The 18,993-nt window shown below is 31.4% G+C and overlaps 1 protein-coding gene across 1 annotated transcript; it reads left to right on the top strand.

Annotated features, from left to right (window-relative positions):
• The first annotated feature begins 394 nt into the window (after positions 1 to 394).
• Positions 395 to 18,821, top strand: Hil (peptidase hillarin). The gene is made up of 11 exons (XM_080159349.1): positions 395 to 897; positions 1,611 to 1,790; positions 1,953 to 2,257; positions 2,617 to 2,751; positions 2,992 to 3,123; positions 4,340 to 4,423; positions 4,555 to 4,686; positions 5,585 to 5,675; positions 7,404 to 7,521; positions 13,293 to 13,423; positions 15,214 to 18,821. The coding sequence occupies exons 1-11, from the start codon at positions 559 to 561 to the stop codon at positions 15,775 to 15,777; spliced, it is 2,211 nt and encodes a 736-aa protein (XP_080015475.1). The 5' UTR covers positions 395 to 558; the 3' UTR covers positions 15,778 to 18,821.
• Positions 18,822 to 18,993: the final 172 nt, after the last annotated feature.

Here is an 18,993-nt window from a genome sequence, read left to right as displayed (position 1 = left end):
GATGAATATCTAATTGAATATATCTATTGGATAGGTAAGAATAAGCTTGATAATGTTTCGCGCAAACTACATGGACAGTAACTGTTTACGCTGTGGGAAGACAGTCTACCCAACAGATAAAATTGGACCACTTAAGGAAATTATTTTTGTTTAGATTAGAATTAGAAACTAAAATGTAAACAAAGTAGAATAAATTTAGGTTTTTCTTAATTCTAAGGATAATTTACAGTCAGGAAATTAACTAATCTTACAATTAATCAAAATAAGAAATTTTTTACTTTTTACGTTATGACAGAGGCGTGTAGTTGGGGTGTATCTATCCCACTTGACAATTTTCTGATACGCACCATTAAAATAAATATTTTTTCTCTAAACAAAAATGTGATTTGAATGTAGGACTACACATTCTTCCATAGTGGCTGCTTTCGCTGTGTCGACTGCAGCTCCAAGTTGACCCTGAAGACATACTTCAACAACCAGCACAGCAACGATGACAAGGAGGTGTACTGCAGCACCCACGTCCCCAAGATTGGTGCCGGACACGTAGATCAGGACGCCATGGGCATCAAAGCCGCGCTCAACGTGCCCAAATCGTCCAATTTTGTAAATGAACAAATCCGTCCTGGAGGAAAATCACAGTATGACTCGGAAGCTTTGGCGATTAAGACACATTTGTTAAATCGTGAAAATCGTGAACGGTCAGGCGGCGGCGGTAATAGAGACGGCGGCGGCTCGTCGGGACACGGCGGAGATGTAAATGCCAATGGACACGGAGAGAAGTCGCGGAATTGGGGCCGCTATGATTCGTCAGCGTTGCATATTCAGCATGCGCTTAAACAGACAGCTATTCAGAAACAATATCATAAGCCACACGCACAAGCAATAAATTCGTTCTTGGTAAGTTGCTTTTAGAAAGAAAGAAAATAAAGGATTGTCAAAGCAAAAAATAATCAAGCCTTTCTCAATCAAAGATGCTTTCCTTTACAATTTTGAGCCACGTTTATTGCACATGTATGCTAAAGAGTCTCATTTTAATGTCCGTTATATTTATAGCAATTCTACTGATCTATCCATATATCCCTTGTTTTAAAACTCACAAATATGTTAGTGCTTAAATCTATAACCACTAAATCTTAAAAATGTAATTATTTTGATAAAAAAATCCAAATAATTAATGAATATCTATAAGATTATGTCCATTTTTTCTGTTTATCCGCCCAGTATAGTGTATTGATAGAAATGCCGATAAAGTATTACACATTAGATAAAATAATATTAAACAACTACATTGAGAAAATAGCATTAAGTACAATTTTTTTAACATATCTATTTATCTATCTATCTATCTATCTATCTATCTATCTATCTATCTATCTATCTATCTATCTATCTATCTATCTATCTATCTATCTATCTATCAATCTATCTATCTATCTATCTATCTATCTATCTATCTATCTATCTATCTATCTATCTATCTATCTATCTATCTATCTATCTATCTATCTATCTATCTATCTATCTATCTATCTATCTATCTATCTATCTATCTATCTATCTATCTATCTATCTATCTATCTATCTATCTATCTATCTATTTATCTATCAAGGACGAGGAGGAGCAGAGGAAGCTGGAGGAGCAGCACCGTATGGAGGAGGAGAAGCTGTACAAAGAGTTTGTGAGTATCCGTATGAAGGAGGAGGAGAAGGCCATCCAGGGAATACAGGAGGAGTGGGAGATAGAACTTTCTAAAATTACGGCCAAATTTGAGAGAGACCTACAGATGAAGGTAATTTAGAAATAATCATAATGAACTTTTTTGTTTTATTTGGGTTAGGGTGAGGGAAAAGGGGGGGGGGGTTGCTATAGAAGTTAATATTTCGTTCCAAATATTTCTTTTTAAAGGTATAAATATATTTATGTACTTTCAGCCATTATATATATTTTTTAGGGACGCAGCAAAGATGATCAAAAAGTATTAACGCTCAAATATGCTAAAGAAAAAGACGTATTCGAAAAGAACATGACCCTTAAGCGCGAGCGCAAAAAGGAGAGCGTCACCAAAAAGCTGTTGGAACAAGAGCGAGCGGCTGCAGCCGCTTTAATTGAAAAGCAGTCAGAGGAGATGATGGATCTTATAGCCAAGGAGAAGGCCAAATTTGTGGAGGACGACGCGATAGAGGATGTCCAGTCTTACCCAACACAACCCCCGCCACCATATCCACCTAACTTTAATAAAATTGATATCTACAAGGAAATTAATTAACTGTTTGGTCTTTGATAAGTAAGAATTGGAAAAAAATATATATTTAAAAAGATGAGAGAAAGTATAAGGAGAAATTTTTAAACTTGAACTAGACAGAAAGAATGAAAAAGAGAAAGATGGACATAAGGAAATAAGAAAAAGATAGAAAAATGTGGGGAATAGATAGATACAATGCCAGTTCATTATAATTGAAAAAGAAAAAATTATAATATGTAAAAAGCTTGCATCAGGTAAATGACTTCTAAACTAGTGAAAGAAAGAAAAATAGTTAACATTAAGAAAAAAGAGAGGGGGAGAGACAAAAATAGATTGAAATTATACAAACAGTTAATGAATTATTGTAAAAGGACCCTGAAGAGTTTGCCGAGGTTGACCAGCGCGCCATCACTGTGGCACAAGAGGACCAGGAAACATTCACTGACCTCGTGAGACAGCTCGTGGGAGAGTGCAAGTCAGATGTTGAGAAGGCTAGAACAATTTTTAGGTAAGCTTTGATACAGAGCTAGGTTAATATGACATAACTTAATAAAAAGTTCCATTTTAAATAGATACACAAATAACAATAAGCATAATATCAATTTTTAAGTCATGCAAAGTTTGATTTACCCTTACCTTTTTTAAACCCTAAAAATACCAGTTTTTAAGATCTTAATGGAAAGATTTCCAGGTAAAAATTAAGAAATTATCATCATAGACATCACAACTAACTAAAAAATATTTTTAGATGGATCACTGTAAAGAACTTGAACTCCATTATGTTTGAGGAGAAACAGCGGGGTGACACCCCTATGGGGCTCCTCAGAGGTATCAAGTTCGGCACTGAGAGCTACCATGTCCTGTTTAAGAGATTGTGCAGGTATAATCAATCAATCGTGTTTACCTTTCTATATTTATGCGTAAAATCTTCTTTTTTAAAATCCATTTTCCTTAATACCAATTGAAATAATATGTTTGTAAAACCATATTTTTCCTAGACAAAAATAAAACGAGATTAGCCACAGTGTAACAGTCAGAGTGGTTAGTGCCTGCAACATTTAAACAAGTTGATCTGACTGTTTGTGCGTGTGTGTGATTGTTTGCAGAGATCTAACGGGATAAGACAATGACCGAAAATTTAATTCACATCCCCAATCATGATATCCAAAGTTACCCCTTCTGTAGGGACACTTGGACACTCAATTTAATGAACCAACCAATCACAATTCTAAAAGTCCCCAAAATTGTAAAGCCCACGAATAAGGAAACGATGTTATGAAACTTTGGGGACCAGTGTAATAAACAGCCCAATGTCCCCTCCTTCCCTGGCATGTTTGTGTGTGTGCATGGATAAATGCAAGGATAAACCAGTCTAAATAAATTAAATTTAAATTTAAATTTCATAATAAAATTTTTTAAGTAATTGCCAGATATGAAAGAAACTTATTCTTAATTGCAATATACATAACCTTGCATAACTAAATGCAATTTAGCCCTAGAGATTAAAACTATTATAAATATTTGAAGACGATCTTTTTAGCTTTTATAACATATCCTTTTATACCTGATGTGTGACTATGTGGCGTGAAATTTAATGTTTTTTGCATTCATGTTTTTATGTTTTAACTTGTTTAATGCAGTAACAATTGTTTAACAAAATTTAAAACAAAATTAAAACATATTTTAAAATTCCCAAGTCATTTCAATTTAGTTTTTGTACTTTTGGTAATAATTTGGGATGCCTAATACATATAGAATAATATTAGTTTAGCAAAAAATAAAAGAGGAAGAAAAGGCAAAATTATATTTTTTTGTTATGATCATCAAATTCAGCTAGAAATTTAGCCAATATTCTGATATTATAGTAATTTTAGTTATACTGTTCTTCATTGTGTTGTTATCATAGGATTATAGTAATTATTCTAATTATAATAATATTTATATTTAGTTATGCTGGTCTTCACTGTGTAGTAATCATAGGCTTATAGTAAATATTCTAATTATAATAATATTTGTATTTAGTTATGCTGGCCTTCACTGTGTAGTAATCATAGGCTTATAGTAAATATTCTAATTATAATAATATTTATATTTAGTTATGCTGGTCTTCACTGTGTAGTAATCAAAGGTTACAGTAAATCAGCTGGTTATCAGCCCGGTGTCAAGTTCGAGGACAATAGGTAACATATTTTAACCATTAAAAATAGCTCATAAATTGATAAAAAAGAACCCTAAAATCTACTAAATAAACATAAACAAATTCAAGAGCAACATTTTTAACTCCAAACTGGATGTTATTTTTATTGTCTAGGTTCAGAAACTCTTGGAACGCAGTGTATGTAGCTGGAGCCTGGAGATTTGTTCAGTGTAACTGGGGTGCCAGGCATCTTGTTAACGCTAAAGAAGTCCCTAAACCCGGAAAGGCTAAATCTGAATCTTTAAGGTGAGCAAAGTGTTTATCTGATGATGCATTATTTATACTACACTGCTATGCCAGGCACGTGACATTAAATACCCTCCTTCAAAGGGATTAACAAACTACCTTTAAATTTTAGGACAGTTGTTCTTTTTTTTCATAGAAAAAGAATAACTAAATTAAGTTTTACTTAATTGTGATACTAATTAATTGCAAAAGCAATTGAACAGTAAAAGAATGAAGAAAAATAAAGATTATATCATTTATGTAAAATACATAGTATTTAGTATATTTTTACCTTTGTTACCTACAATTTTTTTTTAAATGCCAAAAAAGTTACTCTTCAAAAATGATGTAATTCTATCATATTTTGAAGTAAAAAGTTAATATAGGTACAATTTGTCATCTTAATATGACATGGTTTTAAAAATGCATTGGTTTTTGGATGTTTTTTTTTGCAAAGTAATTTCATAATGCTACTTTTGCAAATATGGAAAATGGATATGAATTGAAAGTTGAAAATTGTGTAATTTGGACAAGTCGTATTTATTTGAATTTTAATGAGAACTCAAGCCTATTTAATAAAAAGAAATGAAGTCTTAGGAAGGAAAAGTTAGTGTAAAAATGATTTTCATCAGTTTACATATCCCTGTCCTGTATATCCATGTTGCAAATATGTATTAATTTTTATAATGCACTTTTAGGGTTTTTAGAGAGAAGCTACTTACAAAGTATTTTTTTTTCTTACTAACGATAATATCACAACAAGAAATAAATTGTAAAATTGAAGCGAAGCTCTTTTGATTTTGAATGAAAAAAGAAAATTATGATACACACTGTAATCTTAAAAGTAAACGAAAAAGACACTCAATAAATATTCAATCACCAACAAAAAAATAATACATAAATCTCTTTATTTCTTTAGATATGAATATGACGACCATTATTTCTTGACGGACCCAAAAGAGTTTATATACGAGTTCTTCCCTCTACAGCCGGAGTGGCAACTTCTTAAGGTAAATTTATTTTCATTGTTACAATTGGTCCCATAGAGTTAGATCCTTGAAGCACTGGAAAGTGTCATGCTTGACGTCATATAAATAGGTAGGATGAGAGCAGAAGTGGGAAAGTAAACCCCTACAAAGGAGATGGATAATAGACGTATTTTTATGACGTCACACATAACACTTTTCAGCGCTTCTAGATCATTGTCTAATAAGATTTACATTATGAGATTCTTACGTCAGAATTATCTTCAAATAAAGACAAGGATGACAACATTCATAAAGAGCTCAGCCCAAAAAAATCAAAGATGGACAAACGACAGAGCTGATATTCTGTGGTCTTTGAAAATGTAAGGGTGGAAAAAAAAGATAGATATTGATATGAAAAATAATAGAAAATTGCGAATCCTTTATGTTATAAATATATACCTTTTATATACATATTCCTATATATCTTTTGTAATATGCCCGACTTACCGAAGTAAGTTATATGATCTTTGGCAAGGGTTATCTTCACAGATCAAATTCACATATCCCTGACTGGCGGACAGACGAACAGATAAAGTTAATTAAGGAACGTCTTAGTTATTAAACAGAAAAATAAATTTTTTTGAAAGAAGGTGTATCAACTTTTTTTTTTAAAGCTAGCCGGTTCTTTTAGTAAGTAGTAGATGTAAAATTTTTCATAGAATTTAGATATGCAATCGTTTTTTTTATATACCTCTTATTTTTTAAGTAATTTAAGTTTAAAAAAAAAGATTAAGTCGATTTTAAGGTACTAAAACGCAACAAAAAAAAGGAAGAAAATGTCCATTATGTACAAAAATAGTAAGATCTTTAATTTGACACCTTACTTTTTGAATTTTGTCAGGTAATTATTGAAAAAATTGATTTTTTTAAACCCACGAGAATAAAAACTTTAAACTTAATTTTATCATTTCACAGGTAAAAAAATATGGGTTCATTTATACCTTTAGAATCAGAAAAATATTACGAATCCATTGTAAGCAAAATTGAAAAAAAGTAAAAAAATAAAAAATAAACAAATGGCCAATGATTTTTGTTCAGGCAACACTTTCGTCTTCCCTTTTTTACCCCCTCTTTACCCCCTCCCATTTTTATACTCAATTCAAGAATTAAGACGTTGCCTGTATAATATAATATGATATTTTCATATAATTCCTTTTATTGTAGTTTATATACTATATTGTAAACTTTTTTTTTCAATTTTGCTTACAATGGATTCGTAATATTTTTCTGATTCTAAAGGTATCTATGAACCCATATTTTTTTACCTGTGAAATGATAAAATTAAGTTCAAAGTTTTTATTCTCGTGGGTTTAAAATAATCGATTTTTTCAATAATTACCTGACAGAATTGAAAAAGTAAGGTGTCAAATTAAAGATCTTACTATTTTTGTTCATAATGGCCATTTTCTTTCTTTTTTTTGTTGCATTTTAGTACCTTAAAATCGACTTAATTTTTTTTTTTTAAACTTAAATTACTTAAAAAATAAGAGGTCTACAAAAAAACCGATTGCATATCTGAATTCTATGAAAAATTTTACATCTACTACTTACTAAAAGAACCGGCTAGCTATAAAAAAAAAGTTGATACACCTTCTTTAATATGAAATGCAGTCAATATCTTTTGAGTTTAGTACATAAGAACTGGAATGACAACTAAGTAAAAACTACAAAATTAGTTAATCCAAAAATTTAAATAAACATTTTATATAGGAACCCATCACTCTAGAAGAATTTGAGGAGCTGCCGTTCGTGAGATCTTTATTCTTCAGATACCAATTATCATTCCCATCTCATCATATGAAATCTGTCATGCAAACTGATCAAACAGGTATAAAATGACAGACAAAACAGGCAGATAAAATGATTCACAGACATACAATTAAACAATGGACGTCTAAGCTTTTTCTGTATGGGTGGTGGCGGGGGTGTTAAAATACCAAATTCCTTTAACAGTGTTCAGGCAACTTTTATTTGATTGGCTGGGTAAAAACTGTAAACCTGTACATTATGGCAAAACCCTGTTTTTAAAAAGAAATGTTAAGGCTTTAATCCATGGCGCGGAGGAGCAAAATTTTTTATGATTACATTTTTTTGTCTGGGGGGGGGGGGGGATTTTGAAATATTACAAATTATAAAAAGAAATATGTTTTTTTTTAAATATAAATAATAAATATGGCCCAGCCACAAAATATAAATAATTGATGCTGTGAATATTTGATGCAAAGACATTTGTTTATACTAAAGAAATATCTTACAGTTGGGATTGCGAAACCAAGTTTTTCTTGGCAGAATTAAACATAAAAAATTACTGCTTTAATAGTAGTTTAATTATACTCATTTTACATATAGAATAATGAAAGAAATAAGTGATTAAATAGTTTATAAATTGAGGTTCGCGCTCCCAACTGCCTTACATAATAATGATACATATTACTCAACCGGGTATAAAATAAAACATAAAATGCCAAATGATGGGATAAGAGGGGAGTGTATAGAAACCCTTCATTTAAAATTTTTTAGGAGTGTTAACAACCTGGTGAACTAGCCCACACATCATATTAGATTAATCTTCTCCTTATCTTTTAACATCCAACCTCATTTTTATTTTTATTTCAGGGGAGTACTTAAAAAAGTTGTTGTTGAAAAAAATACAAATACCTCTAACTTTAACAAAAACAATGGAAAAAACTGAAACATATTTAATACATTACATTTCAAATAAATTTGTCATAAAAGTGATGACATATAATTATTGGACTGTCATAAAAATTCATATTTTCCATTTTTCTTTATAAAATTTTCGAATTACATTATTTGGTTCTATATATATTTTTAACTTGCAAAGCGTGTTCTGTAGAGCTTATAATTCCTCACTCCATGTGGAATTTGTTTGATGTCTTGTGTTAAGATTCAATCTAAACCACAAGGACTCTAGCTTCTTATAAAAGCGGGAAGTTTGTAAATATTTTACTCAACACACTAAATCATTACAATTTTGATGAGAAATACGCATTTTAGAAGGCATACAAAATGCTCTAATTTTCGTTCTATTTAACGTAATTTTGTAATTTTTTTTGCTGTTTATTTCATTTTACATATACTTTTATCATTTTATCAAAAAAAAATTTATCTTTTTTCATCATTTTTTGGAGAAATTAATGCTTAAACTAAGGGTATCTTTAAACGCAAAATTGACGCACTTAGAATAAAAAATGCGTATTGAGTACAAAGGGGGGATAATTTCAAGTCATGCATGTTCCAAAGATATCTTTTTTTCCATAAAATTTTAATGTTTAGTCCACCGGAGATTACCCTGAAAATCATATATCAATTTAGGAAGGTAATTTTTGTAGAATAGTTACTGAATTTACAACCTTATGTACACTAAAAGTATAGTTAAGATCAAAGGCGTGCAAAAGGTTGGTGTAGGGGTTGTTTACACCACCCTTGTAGAATTAAGAGGGATGGATACACCTCCCTAGGTGTCCACCCATGTCCACCCTCTTGACAAGAGCCTACACCCTCAGATACACCCCTCTATAAATTCCAAGGGGGTGTAAAGGAAATAAATTTACACCCCTTAAAATAAAGAGTGGGGGGGGGGGGGAGGTGTTTAAGGCGGGTGTATAAAATTAAGCCACTGATTAAGATAATTCTATGCTATCTATTTTTAGATAAATTAATCATTAATTTCCAGACTTAACTAAAAAAAATCTTGCAATATTCTGTACAACTGTACTGTACAAATTTTAATCAGTAAATAAAAGTGATTGACACAAGAAGGAGCTCTCATACATATGTAATTAAACCACAGTTAATACCTCTAAAGATCTTGATTGATATATATTTATAACTTTTAATATTGTTTACATTAGTGATTAAAGTTAATGTTGGGGAGGGAGATATTTCCCAATCCTCTTTTTAAAGTTTGTAAAAATGTATTACTTATGTAATGAAGTTTTGGTGACATACTTAAATAAACTATCCTTGATTTTGGTTAAAGGGAGCTGTTAAAAGTTGTAAAAGTCAAAAAATTTAGGTGGTTATAAATTAATGGAATATAACTTGATATTATTATCATTTATGTAGAAAAAGATTATAGATACAGTATTACACTTTTTTTCATAAGTAAATTGGATAATTTTTTTTATTTTTTATTGCAACACAAGGTTATTTGTTTATCTCCAGGTTCAAGATTCAACATTATTATTAGTTAAATCTAATTTTCTATTGAAACAAGCATTCAACCATTTTTACAGTATTATCGATTTTAATATGAATTATTAAATATGTATTATTAACCCTTAACAGTCGGGCCCCTTGCCGCACCTTAATCGGTTGGTGATGGGGTGGGCGTTCAACGCTCCCCCCCTATTATCTCAGTTCCTATTAGACCTAGAGGGCTAAATCTTTTTTGTGCAAGTCCCCTGTTTGATAATAAATTCCCGACCTTTTATAAGTCAAAGTCAATTTTTGCTTAGTTCACCTTTTTATTTACCAACCTTTTTTACTTAAAAATTTTAAACGGCTGTAATTTTCTTATTTTTGAAGCTAGAAGAACAATTTTTTTACAGAAAATGTTTATCTTTAAGTAAATTTTATATTAGAAATATCAAATACAAATTTCAGCGGCCGCAGCAGGCGGTCAGCAGGGAAAACGGCTGCGGATCTCTATGAAATTTAGATATGTTATGTTGACATATAAGAAAAGCTTACGTTTAAAAGGGGGACGTAACTGAAGCTTTTTTGATGCTGGGGGGGGGGGGGGATTCTCCGGAACCACTTGATGAACCATGCAAATTTTTTGGACTTAAGCTTTTAGGGGTATGAACATCTTATGGTTTCAAAGTCAACCCCCTACCCAATAGGGATGATTTCTTAAACTTAAGCTTTTATGGTTATAAACTAACTTCTAGTTTAGAAGTCACCCCCCTGCCGCCTACTCCTAGCCCTCCGGGGCTAAAAAAAACCCTAAAAATGAACCTAACCTTAATTTTCTCAGAAACCATTTGACCAATAGAGATGAATTCTTAAACTTAAGCCTTTATGGTTATAAACTAGCTTTTGGTATAGAAGTCACCCCCCTGCTGCTAACCCCTAGTCCTCCGGGGATCAAAAAAAACCATAAAAATGAACCTAACCTTTATTTTCAAGGGGGTGACTTATAATCTAGGAGTTAGTTTATAATCATAAAAGCTTAAGTTTAAGAAATCATCCCTATTGGTCAAAAGGTGTCTGAGAAAAATAAGTTAGCTTACTAGCTCTAATAAGAACTGAGATAATAGGGGGGGGGGGGACGCCCCCCCCCCCCCACTGATTAAGGTGCGGTAAGGGGCCCGACCGTAAGGGGTTAATTAAGTAAATCAGTCTGTTAGACCAATGGTAGAAACTCAGCAGATAGACGAGACAGACAGACAGGCAAGAAGAATGATCAAATTACAGTTTGACCATAATAGACAATTCATTAAATAAAATCCAATAGAGAACCTGTGAATGATCAGACAGATGGAGGGATAGACAGACAGACGGACAGACAGACAGTTTTTGAGGCATTAACAAATTAGAATTAGGCTATGCTAGATGATTCATTGAAATCCGAAAAAGAGGCAGTTAGACAGATAGACTGACAAGTGGAGTGACAGACAGACAAAAAAACAGACAGACAGAGGGACAGACAGACAAAGGGGTATTGCCTAAAAACAGTTTGGCTGCTATATGAATCATTAAAACCCACCATAAAAAGAAATTTACATTAGTTTCATTATTTCGATACTCAACGCCCCCCCCCCCCCCCCAACTCAAAGGGGTTTATTATTTCTTAAAACCAATAAGTGACTTCTCAGCATAATAAAATTGAAAATACTTTTTATTTCATCAATTTATCTTAAATAGAACTAAAGTTATAATCATTTTATTGTCTACAAGAAAAATGCTTTGAGTAAAAATCAACCTAATTGTCAGTAAAAACGTCATATTTATGCATATTTACACAGTAAATAAATTTTAAAATTGTATTCTATTGTAATGAATAACTTAAGGGGGTTGTATGAATTATAAAAAACCTAAAAAAAACCCTAATTTGGTTAAATTAGTCCACGTAAAGATTGATTTAGTACAGTACGTATGAATAAGTTGTCAATTTCCTGCCAGAGTCCTTGTGAAACACATATTTATAACCAAACATAGATATTCTAGCGCAAGTCAATGGAAGAAAAATAATGTTTTCTCCAAAGCGTTTTTTTTTTGGACCCAGATGAAATTGATCATTATCTACAATGGTCTATTTCTATAAATGTTAAATAGAATGAATTATCTATATTAATTTTTGTTTTTTTATAAAATTAGTCGCGTCTTGTCTTTATTGGATTTGTATTTTGGTAATTTGATTTTCTTAGATAATCAAGACTTTTTGGAATACAAATTTAATTCCTAAACCTGTCTATTTTGTACTTTTTCAATTTTTTTTGCTGAAAACAAGAATAATACATTATTTGAATGATATACGGGTCAGCCTTTGAGGTGTTTTTTGCTTTTTTTAAAAATGGTTTCTAAAAATATAAGAATATGGAGACAATTTATGATACCTTATATCTGCACAAAACTTGAAAAAAAGATCCAATTTTTTGTTTTGTTCAGCAGAAATAGTTTGACCATTATATTTAGACATTTGATTATTCCACTCTGTCTGTCTGTGTATCCGTCTTTGTTTACCAAAGGATCTCGTTAACGGCTAAACCAATATGTTTCCTCTGTAAATAGCTTCTCAAAGATCCTGGGAAGTTTTATAACCTTTTTGGCGAAGGTACCTACCAAAAGAAATCGCCCCTAGAAGCCTCTAGGGGTGTAACCGTTAAATCGCTAGTACATTACAATTTAATAATTAATTTAATAGATCTTATCAAATATTTTAAAGTAAAAGGATTTCGGGGCCATTAAAGTCATTTTAAAATCTACTTATAAAAAACTTTCTAATAGAAATGCATGATCTAAACTTATATAAATACTTCTTAGTAACATGATATTTCTTGCTTATTCAACAATGAATAAATTACTTCTCAAGTTAATTTAATTTCAGACCTTAGATAAGATAGGTACAATAGGAAAGAGTATTGCTTTTCTTTTTAGTACTCCTATAGGCCTCCACTTTTTTATGGGGATGTTTTTCTACGAGGTTTGAATTACTCTCCAACAAGTTAGTTGTAAACCCTCTTTAGGCTTGTAAAGGAGAGCCATAACGATTAAGCGGATAGCGAGATCCATTGTTACAGACAGACACACAGACATCTTATTAATTTGTATACAAGGACTAGTGGCTACACCCATTGAATTGAAGGGCAGAAAATAGCTTATCACTATCCCATAACCCAAATTTAAAAATAGAATTGCTTAAAACCATCCTGGGACATATATGAAGTTTCCCTGAGACGAGAGCTCAATTGGTTAAGTGGTTAGTTAGACAAATAAAGCATATTTCCCCCCAAAAAAGTTTAATAATACTAATTTAATATAGCTGAAAAAAAATATGAATCTTAAGATGTTTTTTTTATCGCGCAACCTCTGAAAAGTATAGGTATGAAATAATCATTTTTTACTATCTAGGAGCTGCCACAGTGCGCCTGGAGATGCCGGTCAACATGCAATCTGCCCTCATCTTCCATTATAATCTGAAACTGTACAACAAAGAGACAGACAACTTTGAAGGAATTTCTCTGAAAAGATTTGTAATGCAGGTAAATAAAGTATGTATAAATAAAAGATTCAATATTAATACTCTTTGACTATCTTTGTCTGTCTGTCTGTCTTTCTGTAACTAGTAGTTTTGTAACTGGTGTTCTTGTTTACTCTTCATAGGTTTTAAACCCAGCTAAAGAAACAGGGCGGTTCTCCTCATATCGCATTTGGAACTTATTTTTTTTTGGATAAAATACAGGAATTTTGATGCTTAATTAAGGTTAGGTTAGAAGAGTCTCTTAGGGATTAGGCCTCACAGGGCTAATTATATGTTTCTTTTCAAAAATAAAAATATAGAAGGAGGAAGATTCGGTGGTTAAAAAGTGAAAGAACCAATAAGGGGATAAATTTTATAAATAATTATTCTCTGTTGCCCTATCTTTGTGTCCCTGAAAATAATGTCATATGCAAAATATCCAGGTCAACTATAAATGATGTATTTCTCATAGAGATTTAGGTATAGGTTAATGGCAAATTATCATTATCATTTATTTCCACAAATTAAAAATTTTATCGTGTGTGGAAAATATGCCAACTACACTTTTTTAACAATGATTTGATTTATAAAGTAAAGATTGAAGACAGGTAGATTTAGGCCTCTGGTAGTAATGCATAATGTTGGATAATATGCAGGCAAATTATTCTTATATTAGTATGTCAGCTATTACTACGTTTAGTATATAACATATATAGACGAAGTTATTGGAGTATTATGTTTCGAGGTTGAAATTATGTATATTTACATATCTCTAGATCTATGAATATAAATGACATATTCTTCTATACTTTGCATTGTTGTAGTCTGGTCCTTTCAGGAGTATACAGATGTGGTATTGCTATAAACTTTTAGGAACAGAATTAGAGCCACCCACTTTTTTTTCAGTAGCAAAATGTCCGTCTGTCCATCCGCTGTCTGTCCTTTCGTTTTTAAGGAATAATATGGGGGAAACGTGATTTTTTTGGTTGCTACTCAAGTTAGACAGATCATTTTTTTAAAGATTTACTGAGCTGATGAGCATCTAGTATATAATTTACTTGGTCCTTCGGTCATTAGGCCATGCTAAATTATTTGTGATTTGCTATTTATTGATGTTGTTATTTTTATTTTAGATAAAAAAACATAATTGAAACTTATTAAATTTGTGTAATTAAAATTTTTTAAAATTGAATTATGAACGTAATAAAAACAACGGTACGGTAGTTTTATCATCGAGTTTATGTTCCTGTCTACTAAGATCTCGGAAATTATTCGATTATCATGTACCCAATAGTTTTACAGAAGCTACAAGTCTATTTGAAATATGAAATTCCCCGTTGACTTTAGTATTTCCATTCGCTTTATTTCCCTTTATTTCTGTATTCTAACATTAAAGATTGAACAGACCCAGTTTCTATATTCAATATTTTAACAAAAGATTGATTTTACCAGAATATCATTAAACCAGTTAAAAGATTTAAAAAAGAGATTAGAAATTTAATATAATGCTATTATAATGAAAAGACGTCAGCAAAACTTTTTGTTCTAATTTTTTGCTACCTTTCAAAATTCTCTCTTTTCATTTTAAATATCATTATATATTTTTTTCTTCTGAAATTATCTATATGTCTATCTGTCTCTATCATTCCCTTTTATATTATTCGCTTTGATCGTAGCTGGACAAGTGTCTCAAAAATCAGCAATTATACGTCATAAAAATGATTTTTTGAGACACTTTGTCCAGCTACCTTTGATCTATTTTTTATTTATTCACTTTGCTTTACTATATTTAATAACTTTAAATATTTCCAGTCTGTGCTAAACAACACTGTCGCCTTCCGTGTGCACGCGCCGTGCTCCGGGTCCCTGCTGCTCGACATATTCGCCAACGCTGTCACGCCCCAGGAGTACCTGACCGGCGAGCCAATGAAATTCAAATCTGTCTGCAAGTTCAAGATAGTCTGCTCCGACCTGCAAACGGTGATGGTACCGCTGCCGGATTGCGCCTCCGGCGAGTGGGGACCGGCCAAAGCCACCCGGCTGTTCGGGCTCATCCCGCTGACCCACCAGGACGCGCTAATATTCGCGTCCCAAGCACTTGAGATCCAGTTCCAGATGTCGCGGCCGTTGACTGACTTCATGGCCACCCTGCACAAGAACGGGATGGAGGAGAAGAAGCTGAGCAAGTACGTGACACAGCATGTGAGCGGGGACATTGTCACGCTCTCCGTACAGTTCCCCGAGGAGGGACAGTACGGTATGGATATTTACACCAGAGAGGTGTCCTCCACCAGCAGATCTGAGACAAGTGAAAAGCACCTCCTCACACACTGCTGTAAATATCTTATTAATTCTTCCCGTAAAAATCGCCACTAAGTTATGCTTAAAACAGTGAGAGAAGCAAAGCTTCCAATAACAAACTTAGCGTGTTAAAAAATAAACAAGGAAAATCTAAAGTAAAAATGTTTATGAAACACCAAATATTTATATACAGATATTATGCTATAGACTTAATTATAAGAAGTCTCCCTGTAAAAAATCTTTAAAATTAGGCTTATTTTGTTATCTTTAATATTCATATTTTGTTACTTCTACACACTTATGTTTTATCCCTTCAAAATCAAACAAAAATTCATGAAATTCCCAAGTAACAAAATATGATATTATTTCTTCATATTTATGCTAATTTAAAAAACTCATAATGCATATATACCAAAATTAGTTTACCTTATATTATCGAAGCTAAAGTCTTAAATTTAATTCTCTTAAAGGATAATACTATTACCCAAAAAAATATTAAATTTGACTTGTTTTCCTGTCATACCAGAATGGCAGGTATTACCACTAAACCTGTCTTAATTAGACAAAGTACGAATATATTTAATTGATTCTTAAATCCTTACAGTGCAGTGAGGGTAATAGATTGATTACAGAAAATTTGATCCCTAATCTTTCTGGTAACAGATATTTACCAATTATTTCTTAAAATTTATCAAATTGTAATCCTTCTTGTATTGATGAAACGATAAGATACAGCAATTTCATTCAATTTAAAAATGAAGGAAAAAGGCTTAAAGCAAATATATAAACTGCTTTAATTCACCGAAATTAATCTAAAGTTCTGTCTATAAGAGAAACAATTTCCAATTGTACATTCCTCAATTTTCTTCAGCCAATTTTGTTTTGTTGTCTAAGATAGCTTGATAAAAAGTTTGGGAAAAAGCTTCCTGTGTCCTTAAATAACAATAACTTTTAAAATCTGAAGTACTTTTAGTAAAATCCTAACGTCGAAAAATATGTACTTTTCTAATACAAGTTCTAGAGATGAAAATCAATCATAGATTTGCACTTGGTGGGGAAGGGGTAATACAGTATAGCCACCACCCTCAAGAAGCAAAGTTAGTTTCACAGAGATTTAGGGTATAGGAGATTTTCAGCGATTTGCCTCGCCATTACTCCCCCTTTACACCTCTGAAAATCGTTAGAGGGGAGGGGGGGGGGGGGAGTAATCACAATGAGATATTTACAATGGGTAGAAAGGAGAGTAAAATAATTTACTCTCCCCCACCAAGCCAAAATCATGCACACACCCTTGAAATCAATCCTCACAAATTATGATAAAATAAATTGGACTTTTTGTATCAGACAAATAAAATAAAATTATATTGTAAGGTACATAAATTATTTTCCTTTTAACCAATATCAAACATAGATGACACAACAATGTTTTTAAACCTAGAGAATTGATATGATTTTTAAAATATTTTTGTTTATTGTTAAATCTTCCAAAATCTAGTTATGAAATCTTCCAAATCTTTAAAAGAATAATAAAAAAAAATTCCTTTCTGAAAAATAAAACTTAAATAATCAATAAATTTATAAACAGGTCACTGAACAAAAAGTAAAGAATGAAAATTTCTGAAAAGATTTATTTCTTCCAAATTTTATTATATTATAAACATTTACATACAGTTTACATTTAAATTTATCTTCCATAAGCTTTTATCATTTTAAAACAATATTTTTTTCTGCCTGAAGAAAGTTGAAGGTAGCTTCAAACAAAAAAACCATATAGAAATAAATTTTTCCTACAAAAAAAATATTGTAGAAAAATCGTTCATAAGATATCATTTTTACCAAATACAATAGGAAGCTACCTTTTCCTTTTTTGGCCCAGAATATGTTTTATGTTTTTATTTTATATTCCATGCAGGTGTAAGCTTGTAATCCCACTGCATAGTAAAGATTATCTTTATCTCTGAGGACAGGTTGTCTCCAGGCTTTAAAGGATAAGGCATCAGTGTTTATTAACTGCTTTTTAAATATATACATCCGGATATAAGATCTAAAAATTGCGGATTTTTCACGCTTTTTACGTATCAGGATTAAAGTAAAAGATTAAAGGGGTTATATAACTACATGTCTACGGGGTGGGATCCCTGTGCCGACTTTCAATTGGGTCATTGAATATCATCCAATAGCCTGGAAAATAATAATTCAGCCAAGTCGCTACAAAAAAGCAGAAAGCAATTTGCTAGCAGACTAAAAAGGGTATACATCAATACTCCATCTGGTATAGTTAATATAGCAATAAAAATGAAGCACGGATGCCCTATCCTTAAATTCCTGAATGGTGGGCTGGGTTAAATTGTTATGATGTTGTTGTTTTTATCCTCCTAAATTCTACAAATTGGATACAGAACATGTCAGCGTTTCTTTACAGGGAAAATAGTCTAAATTTTTATAATCCATAAATATTCCACACCCTTTTATATTTTATTTAAACCCAATTCTCGTCAAAATTTATGATAACCAAGAATATATAAGAGAAAACGACGACAAATATAGAAATTGTTAATCTTAAAAGAGACATATTCCTTAGAAGCTCTATATAGTGCCTATAAAAAATGACGCCATAAAATACAAATGACCAATGATTGGCCAATACACAGACTAGATTACCAATGGAAGGCACAGTTTTATTGAACAATGGTAGGCCAGTATGACGTATTTTTATATAGGCACTATAAAAAGCTTCTATTCCTTAACTTTCTTCTGTATTCTTTCTGAAACTAGATTGAGAAAATAGTAGTAAAATAAGAAAAAAAGATTAATTTTTATTATAATCTTTTAAAACAATGTCACAATTGAGAAATACTTTCTACTTATACAAAATATTGAATACTATAGTAAAAATACATTCTCTATATCTGCTTCTTTTATATAAAAGTACTTAAATTACCAATGATATTTATATCACATTCCAAATCAAGTCTATATCTATAAAATTGTAAATAATTGTCATAATTTTAATTTATACATAATTATTATAATATTCTCCCATGTGATTATATCTTGTTAGATTTTTATACTTTTGTTGATTTTGTAATGTAAAGTTAATAAACATTCCTCATAAATTATTTTTTGTGTGTGAATTTATTGTAAGCCATCTTTTTGGCCTTTTCTTCGTTGAGTACTCTAAATTTTTTGTTTCAAATGTACAAAAAGTATATAGGTGCTCAGTTTCCTTCTTGTGGCCTGTGGACCACAAAAATCCCTCCCCCTCCCCCTTATTTTTAAAAGTGATTAAAA

This window comes from Acartia tonsa, chromosome 1 (assembly GCF_053477335.1).
Source record: "Acartia tonsa isolate MP-2025a chromosome 1, ASM5347733v1, whole genome shotgun sequence".
Classification (NCBI taxonomy): Eukaryota; Metazoa; Arthropoda; class Copepoda; order Calanoida; family Acartiidae; genus Acartia; species Acartia tonsa.
Note: the sequence above shows the minus strand (reverse complement) of the source record. Positions and strands in the feature narration are given on the sequence as shown.

Coding starts and splice junctions, on each gene's coding strand:
- Hil (XM_080159349.1), top strand. CDS start 559: ATGGGCATCAAAGCCGCGCTCAACGTGCCCAAATCGTCCAATTTTGTA. Junction 898..1,610: donor AAGCAATAAATTCGTTCTTG/GTAAGTTGCTTT, acceptor TTATCTATCAAG/GACGAGGAGGAGCAGAGGAA. Junction 2,752..2,991: donor AAGGCTAGAACAATTTTTAG/GTAAGCTTTGAT, acceptor AAATATTTTTAG/ATGGATCACTGTAAAGAACT.